General features: G+C 37.6%; 1 protein-coding gene across 11 annotated transcripts in view; it reads right to left on the minus strand.

Moving 5' to 3' along the window:
* TRIM55 (tripartite motif containing 55) overlaps nucleotides 1-25,777 on the minus strand; it is an 89,125-nt gene that overhangs the window by 56,654 nt on the left and 6,694 nt on the right. For 3 of the 11 annotated variants that reach the window (XR_012472502.1, XM_074207053.1, XM_074207055.1), the window contains exons 1-4: nucleotides 19,575-20,092; nucleotides 18,561-18,733; nucleotides 11,688-11,853; nucleotides 8,717-8,812 (exon numbers count right to left, since the gene is read on the minus strand). Coding sequence is in view for 9 of the 11 variants with exons in the window: in XM_074207053.1 (XP_074063154.1) it covers nucleotides 8,717-8,812; nucleotides 11,688-11,853; nucleotides 18,561-18,733; nucleotides 19,575-19,742 (603 nt within the window). In the remaining 2 variants the exon portion in view is untranslated. Of the gene's footprint in view, nucleotides 1-8,716; nucleotides 8,813-11,687; nucleotides 11,854-18,560; nucleotides 18,734-19,574; nucleotides 20,100-20,171; nucleotides 20,308-25,777 lie in introns of those variants that run through there. The other 8 variants (XM_074207047.1, XM_074207048.1, XM_074207046.1 and 5 more) reach the window with 6 other exon arrangements.

Genomic DNA, 25,777 nt, shown 5'->3' on the forward strand with positions numbered 1-25,777 from the left:
GAAATGATGACCTAGAGCCAGACTGGAGTCAGACATGGGATGGATCATGGTAGAAGTGGGATTGTCTCATCATACTTGGCTCTCCTTATCCCTAGAAAACCTGACTTTCCTTAGGATAGTATTTCAACATGGACTTCAATTCATCCTAAGTCACTGGTATGAAAGGCAACAGAAGGGAATCAGGCTATTAATATTATTCCTCCCAAAGGGAAGTATATAAATAAACTGGATATATTTGTTTCTCTTGAAAGTTGAAAAGAAGCTGTTTACAAGTTGAATCACAAACATTTGATGAGAAGTTTATCTGATATCTGAAAATGACAGCTTTTTAAGAAATTCCAATAATTCTGTCATAGCCTTAAATATTTCTGGAATCATTTTTGGGAATTGACTCTAATACTAGTTATAATACTTGAAGGTTTGTAGAATACTTTATAAATATTGTCTCATTTAATTCTAACAACAAACTTGGGAGATAGGTGCTACTATTATTGATATTTTACAGATAAGGAAACCAAGGGAAACAAAGGTTAAATGCTTCTCAGAGTCATATAACTAGTAAGGTCTGAATTGAACATAGGTCATTGAACATAGGCCTTCATGACTTCAAGCCCAGAGCTCTGTCCACTTGCACGATTTAGCTGTGGTTTACAAACTACATTAACCAATTTTAAGCTTAATACAGATGTATTCTTTAGTTTAGTCTTTTTTTTTAGTTTTTTGCAAGGCAATGGGGTTAAGTGGCTTGCCCAAGGCCACACAGCTAGGTAATTATTAAATGTCTGAGGCCGGATTTGAACTCAGGTCCTCTTGACTCCAGGGCCAGTTTAGTTTAGTCTTTAAGTGAAAAAGTCTGTGTGTGTGTGTGTGTGTGTGTGTGTGTGTGTGTGTGTGTGTTAACTATTATAATAAAAGTGCATATATCACTAAGTGCTTGAAAATCCATTTTTGTTTTAGGAATCAGTTTCCTTATTCATGGCTAGGCAATTAAAAAACAGATTTTTAAATTAAATTTATCTCTATGACTTTCTATGTTTTGATATTTAAAAATATTTATTTCCTCTAATAAAAAGCAATGTAACCTCCCACTTTATTTTACATGACTTGTTTCTGTGGTCTCATGATTCCTCCACAGGGAGATCTACCCAACTTTCTCACAGAGTAGATGATCTGTAAAGCATGTGGGCCATCCATTGGTTTTGCCTTATCTTTTAACTACATGACTTTTTTCCAGTGAGACATCCCATTGTAGTATAGAAGTGACCCTCAGTTCTCAAAGACAATGACAGGTTAGCACAAACTCTGTCAAGGTTCTACCATGGAGAATATGGCTGCTTTCTGAGGGTCATACTAAGTAAATTCAGAGAAGTTCATTAACAAGAGTTTAGTCACTTGATGATAGATTCTTTCATCTGGCTACCCATCTAGGTGATCATAGATGAAAAAAGAAAGAAAGAAAATCAAAGAAAGAGCTATGTATAATGAACATTATCTTATACTTCACCATTTGCAAACATTAATTGGCTGCTGTCACTTAGCTATCCATGGAGTATGGCAAATCTGAGTCCATATTCTTTGCAGATATGATAGTCTGGGGACTTGAATTTTGGTTTGGAAGGAAAAAATGAGGGTGTCAACTAAAAAGCTAATTAATGCCCAAAAATGCTCCAATGAATACCTACACATATAATATAATTCCACCCATAAACTTTCCCATGGTAGAAGTGTCAGTGTGATATAATCAGAAGAGAACTAGGCTTAGAGCTAGGAAATTAGGAATTCAAGTCCCACCTGTTACATGCTGGCAGTGTGACTTTTAGTAAGGGTCACCTATTTGAGACAAATCTCTAAGATTTGAAGTTACAGGCAAGTTACTAGCCAGCCCTGGCAGAAGGGGTTTCCTATACCAATGAAATCACAGCTTTAGTCCCTATTCCTTAAGGTAAAAATTTCCCTACTATATTTCCCTCATTGTTTTTCCAACTTATTTTAATCTCATAAAATTTTATGTTTATGAAGGTGTGATTTTCTATGACCCCAGTTTTCCCTGCCAAGCCCACCTCACAAGGACAACCCAGAATAACATTAATCAGTGCCATAATTAGACATGTGCAACAAATGATCTCTAGAGACCTATAATGTCAGTGTCCAAAGAAATAAGACCAGAAGAGTTTAGCTGAGGAATGTCCCTACCCTAGGAGCTTCTCTTTTTCCCATCCCTAAGGGCTTCTCAGCCAATCAGAGAAGAGAAATTTGCAATAACAACATCCCCACCTCTGTTATGCTCTCCCTCCTCACCTCTGCCTTCTGGCTTCCCTGTCTTCCTTTAAGTACCAATTAAAATCCCATCTTCTCAGGAGGCCTTTCTCAACCTCTCTTATTTTAGGCTTTCCCTCTCAATTATTTTCTGTTTATCCTGTAAACAGCTTGTTTGTACATATTTGTTTATGGTCTCCCCTATTAGATTGTGAACTCCTTGAAAGCAAGAATTGTCTTTTGCCTCTTTTTGTGTCCCCGTTTGCTTGGCACACTTAATAATGTTTATTGATACCCATAAAGAGGAAGAGGGGCAGCTAGGTGGTGATGTGGATAGAGCACTGCCCTGGAGTCCAAATCCAGCCTCAGACACTTAATAATTACCTAGTTGTGTGACCTTGAACAAGTCACTTAACCCATTGCCTTGCAAAAACTAAAAAAAAAAAAGAAAGAAAGAAAAAAAGAGGCAGTGCCAGTTATATCTTAAAGAAGTGCTTCCAAGGAGGTGATGAAGCAAGCAGGAACCAGGGGAGAGAACGGAAGCAACCACCAGAGCAACTTCAGACTCTGACAAAGAAAGCTGGATCAGGAGATAGCATGTTTTCTCGAGTTCATATGCTATGTTGGAATTGAGTCTACAACATCCATGACCTGGAAGCTAAAGATATTGACTCCCATGTAACTTCTTATACCTACAATCCCCAAACTTCACCTCCAAAAAATCACCTTGAGGATGACAATTGTAAAGTTCTATCTCCTACAGCTCCCCATTTTCTTGTTCTCTTAAAAGGGGAGATCAGAAGGTGATGAAGTATCATCAGAAATGATAGTCCCTCTCCTGACACTAGGAAAATCATAAACCATTTGTCAGAATAGTCATGAAGACCTTCAAAGAAGGAGCTCCATCTCCTTTGTAATTTTCAAAAATCCTTAGTAATTTCTGAAAACACTGTTAGAGGTGTTGGTTGTTCTTCATTCTCAAAGAAGACAAAAGGACATCACTATGTTAGTCTTGCAGTGTATTCGACTGGGGCTGAATAGACCAATATGAGCTCAGAATCCAACACCTAAGCATAGAGTGCTCTACAAAGTTGAGTTTTTATTAATACAGAACCCTCAGAGATGGAAGAGCTCTGGAGGTCACCTAGTACACATTATACCGAACAGGAATTCTTTCTTATAATATCCTTGACTGTAATCATTGAGATGAAGTCCTCAAGTGACAGAAAATTCACTACCCCATAAGGCAACCCATTTTTGGACAGTGCTAATTATTAAGGAGTTTTTCCTCACATCAAAAAAACCTCAGCCTCTTTGCCAATATCTGTCCATTGCTCCTTATTCCACCATAAGGAGATTTTTCACTCTATCTAATATAAATTCCTGAACAAAGCTAAAACTTGTTTTTCCTTGTCATTTTTTATTGAAACAGAAAACAATTGCTCTTTTGTCTCTTTTATGACTTTTTTAATTAACTAAAAAGCTGTTTTTGTTCCTCAACTACACTCAATCTTCCTCTAATTTCCAACATAACAGGTGAGTTTTCTTATCCATTTCTAAAATGATGATATTTCCCCAAATTTAACTCTTTAACTATTGTTCCACACTTGAATCTGTGATTTATCAATTAGTACTAGTCTTTAAAATCTCTCCATGCCTTCCCATCCTATAAAAATCTTTTTTATGTCCTTTTGTAAATCCTTTACAGAGGAAAAGCATTCCTCTGCAAATATGCTAAGCCAGAGATATCAAACACATAGCCAAGGGCCACATGCAGCACCCCCAACATTTCTGAGTGTGGGCAAACCAGATTAAAATAAAATTGGGAAATATTTAACAAAATTAAAACATAGATAATTTTTTTAAACTAAGTCATTATACTGCTTCAGAAATTATTGTTTACAGATTAGTGGTCTCCCATTTCTATTTGAGTTGCATATCACTATACTAGATAACTTCCTATAATCCATTCAGTGGTTTGAGGGTAACACCACAACATTACACAATAATATTTGTTCTTCTTCCTTAAAGAAGACTATGACATCAGGGAGGTGATGCCATGACAAGCACATGAATTGGATCTCAGTGAGGGGTGCTGTGCTGAATCACCAGTCTCATTCTCTCCTTCAGAGCTATCTAAGGCTGGTGGTCAGATATGAATCAGCATGACTAGAAATGACCCTGGATGCCAGGCAATCAAGGTTAAGTGACTTGCCCAAGGTCACACAGCTAGTAAGTGTCAAGTATCTGAGACTGAATTAGAACTCCCATCCTCCTGACTCCATGGTCAGTGCTCTATCACTGTGCCACCTAGCTGTCCATAGCATAAGACACTTAAAGTGCCCCAAATGAAATGAAATCCTAACCAATGAGGATTAACTTATATATATATCTATATTCTATACAATAACATATATTTACTATTATTTTTTTCAGTCAATAAGCACTTAAGTATCTATCAGGGGCAACTAGGTGATTCAGTGGATAGAAAACCAGGCCTGGAAAACCGGGCTCAAAGAGTCAGACATGATGAAAAAATGACTGAATTATGTATTAGACAGAGAAGGCATTGGAAATAAAAATCCAAAAAGTAGACAGTCCTTGTCCTCTAGGAAACTAACTAAAATTCTACTAGCACCATCTTTATTTTTAAATTATAATATGACAATATAAATTCATATTTCCAATGTCAAGAGTCAGCCTTTGAGAGTTTTCTACCAATTTTGTTTAAAAATTAGAAGATTCAGGGGTGTCTAGGTGGTGCAGTGGATAGAGTACGGGCCCTGGAGTCAGGAGTACCTGAGTTCAAATCTGGCCTCAGTCACTTAATAATTACCTAGCTGTGTGGCCTTGGACAAACCACTTAGCCCCATTGCCTTGCAAAAACTAAAAAAAAAAAAAAAAAAAAAAAATAGAAGATTCCATTTAGTCTTCATTCAAGTAAATAGGGAGATTATTTGAATCCCGGTTGACTTGCAGATCAATACAAGAACAAAAATAGAATAATGAACAGGAATTCATTCTCCATGATGAAAAATAAATAAAATAAAATGTTTGAAATCCATGCAGCAATTTGACCAATTTAGGAGTCAAAACTCAGGCAAATTGCTCAAATTCCCTGGGCTTCGGTTCCCTTATTTGAAAGGTAAGAGAACTGAATTAGATGACCTCTGTGACTTCTCCCAACTTAGATCAGTGATCCTATAATCCTTGACTTTAATAGAATTTGACCCTTATCCTATTCTTTAAAACAATATGAAAGCAAAAATATCTAGTATAAAAATTATTTTTAAATTCCAAATTTTTGTATTTATATAATCACAGGTCTAAGTTGATTAGGACCCTAGAAGTTACCTAATCAGGCATGAACTAAGAAATGATTAACAAATGATCTCTGTGATGAAAAAGGGCAAAAACATCACTTGTACAAAAATATTCATAGCAGCCCTGTTTGTGGTGGCAAAGAATTGGAAATTAAGTAAATGTCCTTCAATTGGGGAATGGCTTAGCAAACTGTGTATATGTATGTCATGGAACACTATTGTTCTATTAGAAACTTGGAGGGATAGGAATTCAGGGAAGCCTGGAGGGATTTGAATGAACTGCTGCTGAGTGAGATGAGAAGAACCAGAAAAACAGTGTACAACCTAACAGCAACATGGGGGTGATGATCAACCTTGATGGACTCACTCATTCCATCAGTGCAACAATCAGGGATAATTTGGGACTCTCTGCAATGGAGAATACCATCTGTATCCAGAGAAACAACTGTGGAGTTTGAACAAAGACCAAGGACTATTGCCTTAAATTTAGGGGAAAAAAACTGATATATCTTATTGTCTGATATAAGGATATGGTTTCTCTCTCATCACACTCAATTTGGATCAGTGTACACCATGGAAACAATGTAAAGACTGACAAATTGCCTTCTGTGGGGGCTGGTGGGGAGGGAAGTAAGATGGGGGAAAAATTGTAAAATTCAAAATAAATAGAATCTTTAATAAAACATTAAAAAATACTATTTTTAAAAATTTCCAATAATTTGAGTGGATTGAGAATAAATTATTTTAAATGCAAAAAACCCAAATGATCTCTACAAAAAAAATACAAAAAATGCTCAGAACACATTTTTGAATTTAATGTGTATTATTAACATTCTCCATCACTTTTTAAAAATCCAGATAATCACCAAATGCAATAAATTAAGCCCTGATTTATAGTGTTTGCTGATTTCCAAGATATAAATGTTTACACTAAAAATTTAATGATTGATTCTTGGAAGTCTGTAAGAGCTGGCTCTAGCACACAACTCCATCTACTTCAATCTCTTATTTTTAGATGAGGAAACTGAGACCTCGACAGCTTAAGTGATTTGTCTAAGACTATATAGGTAAGTTTTAGATCTGACATTTGAATTCAGCACCACTGAAGTTCAACATTCTTTTCACTGTCCTCTACTCCCTTACAACTTCTCTTCATGATAATGTAGGTTGCAATTGGTGCTGAAAAACAATGGACTTGCCAAGGATCTCTTTTACTAAGAGCTTCCAGATAAAAGTGAGCTAAAAAGTCAGTCCAGGAGCCAACGAGCTATGTCTTCTACTGTAGATTCAAAGAGGATGTCCCCTCTTCTTCCCTCTATACAGTCAAACTGGCCAGAATCCAAAAAAAAAAAGTACTAATTCTAACTTTTAAAGTGATCTTTTTTTAAAAAAGTTATCATTACCAAAAGTTAAGGAAGAAGAAAAGGAGAAAGGGAGAGGTTCGAAATGGGAAGAATGCCCCCTCTTCTCTCCATACAGTCAAACTGTTCAGGTTCAGAGTATATTGTTTTAGGCTTACAAAACAGTTTTGAATATGCAGTGATTTTGTAAATCACTAATTATTAACCTTTAAAGTCAGTTAAAATTTTCAGTTTTAGTTTTTCTGGAATTCTCATTACCAGAGGTGAAGGAGGAAGATGAGGAGGAGAGATAGAGTAGGAAGCAGAAGAGAAATAGGGGAAGAGAGAAGGAAAAGGAAGGCAGAGGGAGAAAGAAAGGTAGAGAGAAAAGAGGAAGAGGTAGAGAAGAAGGGGAAAAGGAAAGGAGGAGGGAAGGTGGGAAGAAGAAAGAAGAAAGAAAAAGGAGGGGAGAAAAAGGAGAGGAAAGAGGGGGAGAGGGTAGAGGGGGAGAAAAAAGTAGGAGGAAGAGATGGTGGAGGGGGAAGAAAAGGAGTTTGTTGGAGAAGAAGAGGAGGAGGTGGTGGAGGAGAAAGAGGAGAAGGAAGAGAGAAGCAGGAGGAGGAGAAGGGAAAATGAGTGAGATTTGTTTATAGAAACTGAAACTTAACAATACATCACTACAGATGGGAAAAGTTTCATACTTAACTGAATATCTTACTAAAATATAACTTCATGACCTGGTAACTAGAATTATTCATTAGAAATTTACTATCTTTGATGGACTGAAATGTCAAATCTCCATGTTATAGATACAGACCTCAAAATATCTTACAATTCACACAAAACACTATACAGGAACTAGAACATTTTAATAGGCCAAAGAATTGTCTAAAATTCGATATGTCATTGATGCATTAAAATTTAAGAAAAATATTTTAATATCTGTCCACATATAGAATACAATTCTCAAGCTGCATGGAAGGGAAAGTCTTCAAAATAATTAATCAGACCTCAAAGAAGAAAAAAAAATCCCATGGAAATAGAATGAGGCACATATCATTCCCATCACCCTGTCTCCCACTAGAATTATACTGAATATGCTCTCAGTGACACATTAAAAATGTACTGCCATCTTAATACATTTTCATTCACAAAAAGTCATTTTATCTACTTATACAATAGAAAGCAGAATAATAAATATAAAAGAAAAATAGCAAGATAGTAATTTTCCCTGGTATTATTTCTACCTCAACTGCATCAAATAAGAGAACCATCTTCTCTTCTCTGAATTTATTATTATTATTATTATTATTATTATTATATTAATGGCTTGTGTTTATCTAGTACATTACAGTTTACAAAAATCTTTCCTGTAATAACTTGATGAGCTAAGTAGTATAAACATTATGATCCCATTTTACAGATACTGAAGGTGATATGAGAACTTATCACATTTGAGAATCAGAATTCCAAGTTCAATGCTCCTTCTACCTGACTATTCTGCATCCTTATTTCAGTAATATTCCTTTGAAAATTTTTCCCTTCTATCTAATTTCTCCATTTAGGCTGACCAAGAAACACAAAATATTGAGGGGAAACCTGCCTCTCCAAGGGATCCCAGGGAATTAACCCTTTCTTGTCTCCCACTCAGTACATCTTTCAGAGGTTTGACAAGACAGAAACCAGGGATGGGAAGAGCAAGGTGTCCCAGTAGATTCCCAGCAGGGTCACTTAGCAGGTCACTTAGATCTCACCAAGATAATTTTGTGGATAAGGTCAAGGAGTCCTATGACTTACCTCTACAGTTCTGCAAGTCTCTTCCAGCTGACTGATCATTCCTTGGACTCGGTCATTGCTTCCCACAAGTACTGCAATACCATCGCTGAGCTCAGACTGGGGAGACAGATAAGAGATTGATTCCAGTACACAGTTCCTGACCCCCAACCCATGCTCTATATTTGGGGGTGGGGGAGACAGGACATAAGTAAGGCATGAAGATGATGATAGATGGATACACTAAATGACTTGCTTTCTATCTCCCATGGGACTAAGAAGGCTTTCCTACAAGTTCCCTGAAGATGGATAGCTTTTCCTCCTTCTGGCTACAGGCATCTAGGTAGCCTGAGCACCTGCCAGGAATCAGGAAACTGTTGTTGTTAGGTTGTATCTGACATTTGGGAGTTTTCTTCACAGAGATACTGGAGCAGTTTGCCATTTCCTTCTCCAGTTCATTTTTACTGATAAGGAAAATGAGGCAGCAAACAGGGTTGAGTGACTTGCTCAGGGTAACATAGGTAGTAAGTGTCTGAGGCCTGAATTGAACTCATGAAGGTGAGTTGTTCTGATTCCAAGCTCAGTGCTTTATTCATTTTACCATCTAAATGCCCCAGAGTTAGAGAGACTTGAGTTTGAATCTGCCCTCAGATACTTATTAATTTTGTGACCTTGGGCAAGTCACTTAAACTGCTGTCAGGCTCCATTTTTTTTCATCTGTAGGATGAAGATAATAATAGATCCATCTCCCCGTGGGGGGGAGGGTTGTTGTAAAGATAAAATGAGATACTATTTGCCAGTGCTTGCCACATAGTAGGTGCTTAATGCTCATTCCCCTTTCTCCTTCTACCCATGACAAGCCAAATTGTGCCCATTACCTGATTCAGGTCTGAGGATATGCATCTATATGCATACTATTTGGGAATTAAATAAGTGCCTGAAGCATCCCTAAGTCCAAGTTTTCAGGCATTCTTATTTTATTTTCACAAGGTATCTAGGTGGCTCAAGCATCAACTGCCCATTAAAGGAGTAGCTCCTTCAGTTGTGCTTCTCTTGACTCAGGAGGACATAGCCAGGCTGGCTGAAGCTAGGGAATGGCTCCTGAGTTACAGCTGAGGGGATGTCCACACCAAATCTGTCTCCGTCATTCTTTTCATTGTACTATTCCATCATAAGCACAAATCTGACTCCCATAAGGATCCAAGTAGCCTGTTCATTTTCAGCCACTCAGGGTAAGAGACCGTTTTTGTAGAGTGTGTAGCAAAGGGGGTTCTTTCATGTTCCTGCCCATGAAGTCAGTGGACTGGTTAGGACATGTTGAGCAATATTATGTGAATTAGATCAATTATTTTTTAAAAAAAGAATGAATAAGAACAATGGTCTTCCCAAGGTCCAGTGGGTCTTTCTCTGACCAGTGGTCTAAGTCCAAGCAATAGCATCACAAGGAGGGAGCCCTGGACAAGAGAGTTAAGGATCATTCCTGCTCCTGAGGACTCTTTCTTATCCATTTATATCCCTAGTCCTTTGCTTAATAAATACTTTATCTATGCAGCCAGACAAATCACTTAACCTCTCTCATTTGTAAAATAAGAGGATTAAAATGGGATGTCTACCTCTCCATCTCTATGGTCTAAGTTAGCAAGTTTCCATAATAGAAGTTCCTTGAACTGAAATCATTTATCCAGAACAAGAAAAAGAATAAATGGAAAATGACGAAAGTTAAAAGGGCCTTTTGCTGAAATCTGATGGAATTTCACATCCATCTAGGAAGGAAGGAAGGAAGGAAGGAAGGAAGGAAGGAAGGAAGGAAGGAAGGAAGGAAGGGAAGCCAAGTGGTGCAGTGAATAGAGTAGAAACAGGAGGACCTGAGTTCAAATCCGACCTCAAACACTTAGCAATTGCCTAGCTGTGTGACCTTAGACAAATCACTTAACTCCACTGCCTTAAATAAATAAAATTTTAAAAAAAGAGAGAAGAAAGGAGAGAGACAGACAGACATACAGACAGAGACAGAGAGAGAGAGGAAAGAGAGAGAGGAAGGAAACAATGGGAGGGAGAGAAGGTTAACTCTGTCTATATTCATTAGCATTCAGTACTAGAAGTAAATTAAATTTGACTTCACACAAAAACTTAAGTCTCAGTGATTGAAATCCAGAACTAGAGAGCACGGATAGCCTACATCCTTGCACTCTGGAGCTACTGAATCTCTCAGAGACTAATGGCAGATGTAGCAATCTGAGCAACCACAGACATGGTCTTTCTCTCTATCAAAATGAAAACTGCCTGTCTTGGTGCATGAAACTTCAGGGTTAAGGAGATGAGAGACTGCAAGGCAGTAACCCTACCAAAGCAAACATCAGAAAGATATTTTTTAGGCATCAAATTCCCAGTTTATGACCAAGAGAGGCATAAGGAGCTAGAGTAATCCAGAAATGCCTTCTAATTTTAAAGTAAATTTTGGCTTCCTTTTTAAAAAACTGGGTACGTTCAACTCCAACTCTCCCTTATTTACAGAACTCAGGAATGAATGGGAAGTAATCCCTGGGGGAGAGGTTATCTTTTTTTCCCCTTCACCTCTGTATCTTTAGTTTACTTCTTAAGACCCCACTGAGGCAACAAGGTAGGAAAAGTGAGATGATTGTTCACACTAATCCAGTGTTTGTTCTGCTACAACAAAATGACCTTTTGAGGGATAAGAGAAAGTATCTTTCAGTTGTGACTGAAATAAAAAGACACAGTTGAGGAGAGCAGAAATACCTTTTTTTTTTTTTACCTCAAAATCTGCACCCCCAAGGGAGAGCTGGGATTTTTCTGACGCTGTGGCTGTTGGTTCCTAAACGCATCCTAGCTCAAGCAATTAACTACATCCCAAGGGAAACCCAGCCTGTGGCAAAGCCCACCTTCTGAACCTGCTCTTTCAGAGTCTGGGTTCTCTCACCTGCACTATTGGGAAGCAGAGAAGAAGAGATGAGAGGCCAAGGTTGTCCTTACTTACTTTCTGTCTCTGGAAAACATGTGTGAGGGGAGCCACCTGGCAATCCTTGTGAGCCCCAAAGACCTTGCACATGGAGCAGGTGGGCACTTCACAGTTCAGGCAGTAAATATTGATTCGCTCATCTTCATGCTCTTCACACATCGGCTGCTCTGACTTCCTTTCTGGTCTGGGAAAGAAACATTTGGGATGAATGTGCCCTCAGTTTTCATCCTATAGGAGTAGATGGGGCACTGCAGAGTCCAGCCCCGTCTATCATAACTGTCTTTTGAATGGCACCTACTTTGATGTTCCACACTCAATGGATCATCATGGCAGATGCTGAGATTATTCCCCATTATACAGTTGAGGACTTTAGAAGCCAATTTGCTAGACCAAAATCACAATTAGAAAATGTGTAAAGTAGGATTTGAACTCAAGCCTTCCTGATTCCAAAATCCATGCTCTAATCATTGCACTACCAAACTGAGGAAGAGCTTAGAGACCCTTTTCAACTTGCAGAGCACTTCCCCACAGCTCCTTCCTCAGGTGATGCTGATTTCTTTTCAAAATTACTTTCCCCATTATGGTCAATGCTATGACAGAGGAATCAATAAAGATTTAAGTCCCTACTTTGTGTGTTAAGTGCTGAGGATCTAAAAAGAAGAAGCAAAAGATAACCCCTGCTCCCAAAGAACATATGATCTAAAGGAAGAGACAATAAATAAATATATACAAAAAAAGTCACATACAGGGTAAACAGGAAATAATTAATAGAGAGAAGTTACTAAAATTAAAAGGTGTTGGCAAAGTTAGTGCTGTGAGTTTTGATCCCATGTCTCAAGTAGAAGTTTTTATTTTTACTTATTCTTTTTTTTCCTCTCACTTATCCCTCCTCATGAACACAAAAAAAAAGAAAAAAAGAAAATCTTCATAACCCATATAGTCAAATGAAGGTAATTCGATAACTGCTTAGGTCCAAAAATGTTAATCTCTTTCTGTACCCTGTATGGGTCACCTCTCTTGCAAGCAGTGGGGAGTCTACTTCCTCTTCAATCCTCTGCAACTGCAACTGGTTATTGCATTAATAAAAGTGGAACACCTCCCCATCACCTGTTTCTTACCCTTACTATCTACCTCACTCTTCTCTCTTCTCAGGCGTTTATTAACTGAGTGACCTTGGATAATCACTAAATCTATCTTTACTTCCATTTCTTTAGCAGTAAAGAGAGGATAACAATAACACGTACCTCCCCAGGTTGCTGTGAGGATTAAATGAGATAATCAATGGTCCTCTGTAAAACCTCTTGGAAATTTTCAAGTGCCATACTTGAAATGCCAGTGAAAAATCATCATCATCATCATTACATTAATATTATTATTATTATTATTATTAATTATTTTATCATAATCCTCAGACCTCAGTTTAACCAACAGCCTTAGAAACAAAGGTTTTCCTGAGATTATTGGCAGGTACCTCTGATGACTGAAGTCCTAGAGTACTATTTCATCAAAGTGCCTTGGACTTCCAAGCCCATGACAACAGAACACAAATTCCACAATCTGAAAAGGCTTGAAGTAAAGGCCTAGTCTGATGCCTAGCCCAGCTAAGTCTGGAGAGGTTTATCATCAGAATGTTGGCTGCCAGGTGTTGGTGAAGTGTTTTTTATCAGATTGGGTCATAAAGCCCTGCTGGTAAAGAATGAAGGGCTACAAGTAATATCATGGATCTTGGGGTGGGAAGGAATAAGACTTTCTTAAGCCCCTAAAATGGGAGAGGCACTATGTTAGTGCTTTACAAAAATTCTCTCATTTTGATCCTCACCACAATCCTGGGGTTAGTTGCTAATATTAACCCCAATGTAGATGTGATCCTCACCACAAGCATGAAGAAGAGCTATCAATATTTTTGACCCCATTTTGCAGATGAGGAAGTCAAGGATCAGAGAGTTTAAGTGATTTGACAATGTCATCCTGCTGTCAGAACAGGACTTCCATCCAGACCCCACATCCATAAATTCTGTGCTTTTTCCACTGAACCACAATTGTGTATTAAGCTTGGTCAGTCATTAATAATTGACCTCCTGGGATTTCTTTTCTTTACTTTTTTCCTTCTTAACATTCATAAAGTACCTTGACATCCATCATTTCATTAGAATCTCACCATATCCTCATGAAGGGAGGTGCTATTATTATCATTATCCTCATTTTACAGATGAAGAAACCTGAGTTTCTGAGACATTAACTAGTCCATGCTCAAACAGTAAATTATCTAAAATGGGATTTAAATCTAGTTCTCTCCTGACTCACTCCCAAGTCTGACAATGTCTCTACTACATTATATCAATGCATCTCTTTTAAGCTTCAAAGCCATAATAAATATAAGTAGTTATTTTTTGTCTGCAATTTGCCCTTTTTTAATTTTATTTGGGAGGGTTCAATGAGAGCTCTTGCCCTTACTGCCTTTTTTTAGCTAACTGTGGTGATTCAGCACCAATGGCCAAAGTAGAAGACTTTATCTGTTCAAATGGTGCCAATTCTAATTAAATTCTTAACAAATACTTTGTTGATGGTGTATTTATTTTCAAAATTCACTCTGAAAATTTGAGGAAATGAGACAAATAACATACAAATGCCATGATCTAGGGTTATTTGAGCCCCGAATAGAAATTCTGATAATCTTGATTATAGTCATACTGGCAATGAGATGGAAGTCCCCAAATGTAGGGTATTGTGATGCTAGGCTGAGGGGTCATTTTGTGCTCTTCCGTGATTCTCCAGGCCCATCCATAGGTGCATTTGGGACTGGCTCCTACACTGTGAGGAGCATGCACAGCTTGGAGCTACTCTATTGTGTCCCGAGAGGAATTGCCCACATCTTGATTTTTGGAGAAGCCCAGAACTGTACCCAGCCTTGAAGGGCCCTATGGTGCCAACCTAACACCAGGGTAAATCCTCTGAGATGGTGATGGACCTGAAAAAGTCCATTTTAACCCACAGAGAAGCCTAGGATATTAGGAAGAGTATCAGTTTTGGAGGCAGAGGACTTTGGTTGAATTTCTTTTTCTATCTTACCTGTATGACTTAGCCTCTCAGGGTCTCAGTTTTCTCATCTACAAAATGAAGGAGTTGACTTAATGACCTTAAAGATCCCTTCCAATTCTAAATTTATTATTATATAAATTCTAGGGTCCTACCAGAAGCACTCTAAGGTTCAGGGTGTGCTGGTTGAGTTAATCTACTCCTCTGCAGTTCATGACAGTCATCATCAATTATCAGCATGGAGGACCTTGGAGAATGACTTTTTGGTCTTGCTACTCTACAAAGATACCCCCAAAACACCTCTCTGTTTTAAACCAAAAAGATAAAAATAACATGGTAAACAAAGATACAACTCATTCATCTCAATGAAAAAGGCTTGTTCATTTTCCTTTTACAATTAATTTACTTAAAAATTGTTATTCTTGGCCTTTTCCAGTGGAATTTCTTAGAAGATGAAACATCAACCTTAGATATTCATGTTTTCATCTCATGGATTTCTTACCTTCTCCCTAACCACATAGATAATTGATAATATAATTGTATGAGCATCAAATTCCCAGGGTGTTCCATCCTAAATTACAAATCTCTTAAATGCCAGGTCCAAGGAGACCAGCATTTCAAAACCAAAACAGTTTCAGGCCAGACCAATATCCCACCCATCTGTACTGCTATGGTCTTCTCCATCATTGCCCCCTTCTCCAGGTACCTTGCTACCACCCCTTAATTTCCAGTTTCCATTTTGGGGTTGTCTTCTCCCATTAAATTATAAGCTTCTTGAGGGAAATATATCTTGTCTTTCTTTAAATTCCCAATGCTTGGCACATAGTAGATGCTTAATAAATGTTTATTATACTGTTGACCTTATAGTTTCAAGATTGTAATTAATAACTAATTATTGTCTCTACCACCCCCCAACTTTGCAGCCATATTATATAATTATTGAACAAATAATTTTGACCTGAGTCTTCAGAGTTATTTAATACTTAGCTCTCACCTCTGACTGTGACCCCGATGAGTCACTTAATCCCTTAATGTATGGGGTAACTCCAGCAAGTTCCATTGAAAACACTGGTCTCTTTTTACAGACCTGTGACTTTACTGAAGGAGAGAACTCTGGAGAAGATGCTTCTTTTACCAACTTGGATGTGCAGCTATCCTAAAAATCCAGTGACTTGTCCAAGGTTATAGCTCATAAGTAAGAATGTTCAAACTGAGATAAGTAGTAAAAAACAGTTTGTACTGACTTATTAAAACTTTAAGGTTCACAAAGCACTTCTTTCAAAATGAACCAGTCAGTGCTAGTATTCTTATCCTTATGCTTAAAATGAAGAAACTCAGAAGCTATATATATTAAACACTTAGAGAAACTAAACAAGGTCTGTAATTATATTTATGTGTACATATATAAATATATATAATACAAATAAAAGATATATTTATATAAATACTAGTGTTTTATATGTATATACATGGTTATCTATTTATTTATATATTGTATGTGTATTTCAATGAGAAATTCAGTGGAAATAGATTCAAATTATGGCTTTGCCATTTACTAGCAGTATGACCCTCAGGCATGTCAATTAAGTTCTCTTGGCCTCAGTTTCCTCATTTGTAAAATGAAGGAACTGAAGCAGTCCCTTCTATCTCTGCGTATCTAAAGGTGGAAAGATGAAACAATTTGAAAGTGTCTCTTCTAAACTACTTCTTTATGATTTGATGATGTTTCTGTTTGTTTAAAGCTTTTAGTTTGATGTAGTATAAAACTTCTCATCAATTAACAAAAGTGGAATGGACTATGTCAGGAGAGAGTAAGTTTGTCATATGATTGTGGTGAAACACTACCGTGCTAAGAGAAATGAGTTTTCAGAAAAAGCTGGAAAGTCTTACATGAACTGATACAAAGTGAAGTGAGTAGAACCAGAAGAATACTGTATACAGTGGCAGCAAATATTCTAAGATCATCAGTTGTGAATGACTTAACTAGGACCTGTGATGAAAAATGCTATACATATGCAAAGAAAAAACTTGAGTTTTTGGAGTCTGAATATAGATTGAAGCATACTTTTTAAACATTTTCCATATTCTTTTGAGTTTTTGTGTGTTCTCTTTTGCAACATGATTAATATGGAAATATTTTTTTATATCTTACATATGTATTACCTAGATCAAATTGCTTGCCTTCTCAATGAGGGGATAGGGAAGGAAAAAGGAAATTTGAAACTCAAAATTTTTAAACAATGAATGTTAAAAATTGTTTTTACATTTAATTGGGGGAAAATAAAATACTAAATGAAAATTTTAAAATGAATAAATAAAAAAGGGATGACTACCCATTGAATAGGTTGTGCCATGAATTTTCATTCAAATAAGAATTGAACTAGATGTTCTCTAAAATACTTACAGAAAAATAATTGTGATTCTGTATGTTCACTTACCTCTTTTTTTCTCTTGGATGTAGTACTCACTTTCACTGGACAAGATTGACATGGACAAAAGTTTTTGAGTATATAAAGGGAGTTCCTTTCTCAAAGCTAACTCCTTATTAAGGTTGGGAGGGGTGTGAGGGGGGGGGTCTTTATGCTGACATTGATAATGTCTCCTGAAAAATGTTCCAATTTTCCTGATCACTTTAACAGTACTTTAAGGATCAGATGATTAAAATGTAGGCAGTCACATATTGGATCTTTGTCCTTGTGCTTTGACTTTAAAAATTAGTCTAGAGAGCTCAGGAGCAAAGAATGGTGAGAATCAGAATTGAGATTGCTAGAGAAAAATTGCCCAAGGACCTACAGATTCTATTTCCTTTAAAGGAAAGTTCTTCTGGGGAACTGTATAGCCAAAACAAAGTAGGGAAACATAGCCCTAAACATGGCAGCAGATAGAGGTGGTGGGGGAGTGGTGAGGGGTTTCTGGACCAAACCTGGAGCTTCTGAAATAAGAACCAACAGCAGGAGAGGACCAGGAATGGAGCAAAAGAGGATTTCCTGGACTAACAAAATTCTAGAACCAAGCCTCTGCGACAAAGGGAAGTTTCTCTGGACAACACCAAATTGTTGGACCAAGAAGAAGAGTTTTCATATCAAGTAGGAGACATAACTGAGGAACAGCAAGGATCAAAGCTACAACTTGAACTTTTCCCTTCACTGGTACTGAAAATGTTAACACTGATGGTTCAGGAGTAAAAGGTTGACTCTTTTTTAACAATTCCAAGTGCTTTCTTCTTGTGGAAGAGATTCGAGCCTAGAATAGTCCTATGAGACTGGAGAATCTGTCCTATTTTGCAATTCTTTGGTCAGGTTAAACCTACATATGCCTGTCCTATTGTCAATGTATTGGTAGTTTTTGTGCTTGTATAGGAACTAGTACCTGAACATTAGACAAATTTTGATTTTCCAGGAGTTAATCATTGTTGAGGGCAAAACAAGCCCAATAGAGATTTCTTTGAAGACTTGAAAGACTGATCTTGGTCCATATAAATCCAGTTTCAACCTATACCATGAGTTTCATATAAACCACTTCTTCTATGTTCTGTATTTTTTGAGTTAGTGGAGCAGAGGTCTGTATCCTTATAGCCAGTACCCACAAAGTCCTGTTGTGGTTCAGTTATGTATGGTTCTATGTGGCCTCATGAACTTTGATCATGGGGTTTTCCTGACAAATTTAATGGAATGGTTTGCCTTCTACTTCTCATTTTATGGATGAGGAACAAAAAGGAGTTAAATGACTTACCTAGGATCACTGAGACCAGATTTGATCTCAGATCTCCCCACTGTGCTCTATCTGCTGTACCACCTAGCTGCCTACCCATAGAGTAGCCTTGGGATAAAAAGGTATGATGTACTGGACTATTACCTGGTAGATTCCTGCTTGTATATGTCAATGATGTTTTCCACCAGCAAGTTCCTCTGAAGTCCGTACACCCCATGTCTGTCCAGAACTACTTCATGCCTGCAGGAGGGGCACCTGAATCGGCCACCTGATGCCACTGTAGTGCCTCCTCTTGTTGGCAAGTATGGGTTTGAGGCCTATTCTTGCCCAAAAAAAAAAACCCCCAACAATTCAATAAAGACACAGGTAACATTACCCAGACCTTTCAAACATAAAATTCTACGTTATAAATTGCTCAAACAACCTCAACTTAAAGTTCTAGTACATAATTACCCCCAGGATCCCTCTCACATGTAAAAGAACCAATGTAAACCCAATAAAATGAAATTATTCCTGGTATCAAAGGCTCCATTCAAATGACTGTAAGTTTATATCACAACTACCTAAATCTCTGTTTCCCTTCACAAAGACTTGGCAAGCTGGTTGCAAAATCGTAAGTCAAAAAGCATTTATTAGGTGCTTACTATGTGAAAGGGACTGTTGAACAAAGAGACAAAGAACTGCCTTATATGACTTGGGAGGGGGTGGGGCTAAAAGCAGTCCTGAGGACTTGAGTTCTCTAACCTAAGATATTTATGTCCAAAAATCCCAAAGGGAAGCTCAACTTTACCCTACAGAAACATAAAACCTATATATGAAAACAGTTCAAGGAACATGGGTAATCTCCTGAGTAGTACTTGACAATGACAGTTAATTCACTTAAAACTTTGAAAAATGGATTTATTTTTCCCCTCTTTCTAAGGGGTGCCAGCTCTCAGTTTTTTAAATAATATTCCATCACAGGAAGTGTTAAAGGGGATTATAAATCCCCTTCAGAAAACATAAATAACATAAATGGACAAACTTACTCTTCTGCCCCTGAACAAAACTAGTCCTGTGAAATTCCCAGTGGGACCAACCCTCCATAGGAAGTACTTGCTTCTGGATTGCGTCTTCTACCCCACATACTGTCTTCCCTGAATAAGCAAACAAACCTACCTGGAAAATGTCACTGGCACATTTTCTACACAGGTTGTGCTGACATGGAAGAATCACCACAGGTTTTGTGAACATCTCCAAACAGATGGGACAGATAAGCTGCTTCTCCAGGGTGTCCATCGTCTGCTGTTCCTTGGAAAAAGACTTGTAATTTAGAGATGTACTCATCTCCTCACCGGCCTTGGGGGCGTGTGGTGTCAGTGAAAGGGTGATCCAGATGGATGGAAGGGTAAATCTAAGGGCCGGTTTCCTTGAAAGAATTCCAAGGGTTGTGTGCTCAAGTGTCCTTTAGGTTTCTTTGGCTAAAGGACACTGTTTTGAGCCAGGCTGGTTCAGAGTGGGGGCTGAGGCTGTTTTTAGCAGCCCCTCATCACATGCTGTCAGACCGGCTTGTCCATATATGCCAGTGACGGGGGATGGATTCAGACAGGTGATGGATCCCAGAGACCAACATTCCTGGCCCACTGAAGGAGGGAGGAGGTGGGAAGGAGAGTAACAGATTTGAAGAGAAGGGAAAGAGTAGCTGACAGTTGTCCCCAACAAAAGCTAGTGTGAAGCACTGCCTAGTAACGGAGGGAGTAGTCAGTAACTACTTACTGAATGACTGAATAGTTGACCTTCCTGGAGTGGCCAGGGCACGGTAAACACTGTTTACTGTGATCCTCTTTCCAAAGTGAAGTAGGAGAGTCATCAAGTGGGCACATAATAATGCTGTCTTCTGAGGGAGAAGAATCTTTTAACAAGAAAAAAAGGAAAAGGCACTAAAATAATCATTTTAGAACCATAATTTTGTTCATCTAAGAGAGCCAGCTTTATTATAAATGCTTGTACTCATTACAGTCCTTGGCTTTCAAGTGATTATAAATTCTTAGGCCAGATGGAAACCCAACAAAAGTCTCTATAAAGTAAAAGATCTCCAAACCCTAGCTGATGTACCACATATTAAAAAAAAAAAATCAAATGACAAGACCAAAAAAAAAAAAAAACCAAGTCCTGGACAGTCCTTTGGAACTTGTTATTAGGGATTTGAGGTTGGTGGTAAGTTTCCAACTGGCTTGCATATAAGCTAAGGAGAAGGTTATTTTCTCCTTGCTGTACAGCTGGCAAGAGGTTTAGATGGTATTGGTCAGTAATAGTGGGAGTACAATTCTCCTAAATTGAATGTAACCCAAATATATCTCAGCTCCCAGCCCTCCCTGTATTGATAGCTGTTTTTTGAGATACATACAACCCTTTGAACTAGACACTTCTTTCAGGGTTATTTTTAAAATGACTGTTTCCCAGATTACTTCTGACATGCGATGTCTACTTTCAGGTCAAAGCCATCTGTGCTAGTATTTGCTAGCATTTTGCAAAACAATTGTATAACCAGTAATACTTCAGTTAACACTTCAAACTCAGAACCACCCATTAAAAAAAAAAGTTTGAGTCTGTAGATAACAGTGACCAGTTTATCACCGCCTTTCTTCTTGGCTCTAAAAATAAAATGAACCATAGGAATTTATCAGGAGGTGCATTTACTAAAATAAGCCTGCATTCACTTAATAACTGATAATCCAGGATGGCCAATGGCCTTCCCTTTATCCTTATTTGTTTATTTAAGGCTACTAGCATTGAAGTTAAAAATCTACTAACATATATTATTATACTATGAGATGTGGCCTCTGGAAATTTCTATTGTCTTCAGTACCATACTGTAGCATAGTAATAGTGGTTATTTGAACAGTTCTTTTAATTACCCACCTAAAGCAGTTAATGAGTCACATTCAATGTATTTGATGTGTAATTCCAAAGATGACATGTTAGATACCATCCAGAAAAAAATGTAGTCTTTATCTTTCAAGAGCTGGTAACCAGTGCAAAATAATTCAAATTAACAATACACTGCATGTAGCACAACCATCCATCCACCCATCCATCTACCCATCCATCTGTCCATCCATCCATCCATCCATCCATCCATCCATCCATCCATCCATCCAACAAGCATTTATTTAAACTCTACTCTGTGCCAGGCACTGTACTCAGTATTGCAATTGGCAGAATATGAACAAGAAAATTTACCCTCAAAGAACTTATATTCTACTAAGGAAACAGCACATATAAAGAAAATTTAGATAGATAGATAGATAGATGATAGATAGATAGATAGATAGATAGATAGACAGATATAGATAGATATATAGATATATGCACATATGTGTGTATATATGTATATGGGCAAATAGAGTTCTAATTGAAGACATTCAATTATTTATTATTAGTTCTATATTAAGCATTTGCTCTGAAACAAGTACAATGGTAGGCATTACAGGGGGTATGAATTTGTCCTTAATAAGGCATTCTCACCACCCTCATACTGAAATGAAAGGATTATAGGAGCATAGATTTAGAGTTGTAAGGTACTTTGGAGATGCTCATCCCCTCACATATATTTTACAGATGAGAAAATTAAGACACAGAGCAGTTAAAGGTTTGCCCAGAATCACATATCTACTAAGGGAAAATAAAGACTATATCTTCTATGGAGGGTATCTAACATGTTATCTTTGACATTACATGTTAAGCATAATGACTATGACTGATTAGTTGGGTACTTTGGTTGGGTAATTAAAAGAATTGTTCAAATAACTAGACCATTATTTGAGAATGATAGAAATTTCCAGTTGCTACTTTGAAGAGTTGAGGCTCAAGCATCTTTGCAGAATTTAAGCCTAGTTCTTTCTTTACTCCAGGTTTAAGGCTCCAAAAACTAAAGTAAAAGAAAAAAGGGGGGGCTAAATACCATTCTTAATAAATCCAGGAGCTACATCATGGCATTTCTTTCATTTAATAGTTAGTGAAACTCTAGTTGAAAGCTTTCTTTCATTTGATACTTGCTTCATCTGCAAATTTATTGTTAATGATGTTCAGTTCAGGAGAAAGAGCTCTAAAGAAATTCTGGGAAGTTTACAATTTACACATTTCTTTAAATATTTCTTGGGCTGATCCATGTGCCACAAAGGAGCAATAGCTGATCCAAGAAGAACCATATTCTAAAATTGCTGGAATCTTCTTAACTTTAAGCCAAAATCTGAGTAGGAGTTAGGATAACTCAAATTCAATTTCAGAGCTGACAAAAAGAGGGAACTCTATAAAACCCAGATACAATTCTTCATGTTGTTGGGGGTTCCCTCCCCCTTATTCTTTTTCACATATAGCACCAGGGTCCTGCTTTGGTATCTCATCATATTATGAACCCAAATTCTTGAAGGCTATGACAGGAATGTAAGGGACTTCTGGCCTTAATGAATCTGGAAAAACTTTCAAGGGTGGAACTGGCATGACTACATATCTGAGAACCAGCCCAGTATGTCTCTAGAAGGGTGACCACCATAATGTCTTTTTTAGTGACAGCTGCCCATGAAACTATTTCCTAAAGTCAAGAGGATGTTGTCATGTGCCACAAATGTAATCATAGATCTTGAAACATTTGAAGATATTTGAATAAATTTGCTTATTTAGGCAGCTAATGACAAAGGAGATAAAATGTAGAAAAGTCAGTTTAGATCTGAATTCAAATTCTGATTCAAATATTTACAATCTATGTAAATCTGGACAGGTCACTTAGCCTCTCAGTTTCCTCATCTGTAACATGGGGAAAATGATAACTATAGGGTTATTATTGGACTCAAATGAGTTTTAATAGCTTAAAACTGCACTAAGATTTTTGGGACACTTTGAACCTAAAACATATTGTCAGATTTAAAATTTCTATACTGCATCAATACCAGTTATTATCATCAGGCTGAACAAAAGGTGTTGATGTTTTTGTCCACAGCCTCTCTTCAAGACTTTCTGCTAGGTTATAGAGGAATTGGTTACAGAATTTTTTGGTGGAGGGAGTGTCTACATAGATGAAATTCCATATTCTTGAAATATTGAAGTATTTTTGGTTGCATATCCTGGTAACTCAAGGAGAGGCAGAAGGGGAAGTAATTTGCTGCAAGCACAGTGACTTGAGAGCCAGAAGCCTGGGGGTTGAATCTGGGCTTAGCTCTTGGAGTTAACCAAGAGTCACAACTCCATAAGACTGGAGTAATAACATTCTTATTACAAGAGGAAGCAGCATGCATGCTGGGTCCTCTCTTGTACAGAGGACAAAGGAGGCAAATCATTTAACTTGGTGGACCTTAGTTCTTTATCTGTAAAATTAAGGTATTAGATTAGATGATTTTAAAGGTCCTTCTTCTAGCTTTAAATCTATGATCTTCTAAGATGCCCTCCTGAGTTATTTTAACTCTCCAAAATAATGTTTCATACAATTTTAGGAGTGGAGAAGAACCTAGAAGTCCAATGGATTATCAATGTTTTGGACTGCAAGTCAACTATCATTTATGATTCTTCAGCTGTTTTTCAGTCATGTCTGTCTCTTCGTTACCTCATTTGGAGTTTTCTTGGCAAATATACTGTAATGTTTTACTATTTCCTCCTTCAGTTCATTTTACAGATGAGGAAACTGAAAAGGTTTAAGTGACTTGTCCAGGGTCACATAACTAGTACATGTCTGAGGCCAAATGTGAGATCTACAAGATGAGTCTTCCTGACGCCAAGTACTGCACTCTATCCATTGTACCACCTAGCTGCATGTACTAAGAACCTACTAGGTTCAAATCTGGCCTCAGACACTTGATATTGACTAGCTGAGTGACCTTGGGTAAGTCACTTAACCTTGATCGCCTAGCATCGAGGGCCATCTTCAGTCATCCCAATCCACATTTGGTTACTGGACCCAGATGGTTTCAGAGGAGAAAGCGAGGCTGGTGATTTAGTACAGCCCTTCTCACTCAACTGCAATTCTCTTACTTGTCAAGGCATCACCTTTTGAGAAGGAGGACAAACATCCCTATCACTAGTGCTGGTATAGTGCTAAGCCCTAGGTATATAGCAAAAGAAAGGCAAAAGAGAGTACCTGCTTTTAAGGTGCTTCCAGTATAATGGGGGAGACAAATGTGCAAAAAAAAAATTTACAAGATAAACTTGAGATAACAAAAGAAAGGCACTTGCATTAAGATCTGGAAAGACTTTTGTAGAAGACGTGATTTATAGATGGGACTTATAGGAAACCTGGAAAGTCAAGAAACACAAATGAAAAGGGCAAAAATTCCAGAGTATCAGAGAAAAAAATTAACCTATGCCCTCAAAATATATATTTTGCTTATATATATATATATATATATATATATATATATAAATTATATACTTGAGTTACTGGGCTAATAGATATGAATATTGATATACAATAAAAAATTTAAATTATATATTCAAAATTATAATTTTGTTAAATTTATACATTCAAATTAGAATTTTAATTTCTAAACATACATTTTTAAAAGATAAGATAAATTGAAATAACATTTGATCCCAGAGTCAACAGGGTAACACTGGTTTTACTGAGGGGAGCTACCAATGTTCAGATCTGCAATGTAAGAATATCTCTTTGGTGGCTATTTGGAGAGAATACAAGGGAGGAAGGAGAGGAGAGGCAAGAGGGACCGATTAGAAGGTTATTATTCCCTTAAAGATCTCCCTCCCCTCCCCAGTTGCTGACATTTGTCTCAGTTTTGCAACCACTAGTTTTCAGAAAAATAACATCTATTGGGGGTGGGGAGGAGAAGAGGAGAAGCAGTAGGGTCAAAGGAGGCCAACCAAGGCTACAGTAAGATGTCCTTAACTAGTGGTCTGAATATTTATGATCCATTCTGAAAGGTATCCAGTAAAGGCTATCTATAGCATCAGCAATACCTGCCAAAGACTGTGATTCCCTCCAAAATGGCCAGCCTCTTTACTCAGTAAATGGAATCCTCCCTTCCCTCTGCATAGATCCTCCCTCCAGTTCTCTGGCAGCTCTAAGAGCCTTGGGCCAACTCTTGAAATAGCTGGTGATGGGAAAGGTGCATGCCACCCCCCCCCTCATCACTTGGGAGAGCAAACTTTCCCTACTGGCTTCAGGCCAAACTTTAGTCAAGTCACTGAATAAGCCACAAGGGAATAGGTTTAAAAGTCTAAACCCAAAAGATTCCTATTAGTAATAAGATGGTTGGGCATTGACTCCAGACTCTTGTTTTTGGCTTTAAGAGTCATCAGGACTCTGCCATACTCCTCCTCACCTAACCAACCTTACTTCCCACTCTTCCAGTACCTATCTTCTCCTCCAGTCACCG

The sequence above is a fragment of the Macrotis lagotis genome, chromosome X, assembly GCF_037893015.1.
Source record: "Macrotis lagotis isolate mMagLag1 chromosome X, bilby.v1.9.chrom.fasta, whole genome shotgun sequence".
Classification (NCBI taxonomy): domain Eukaryota; kingdom Metazoa; phylum Chordata; class Mammalia; order Peramelemorphia; family Peramelidae; genus Macrotis; species Macrotis lagotis.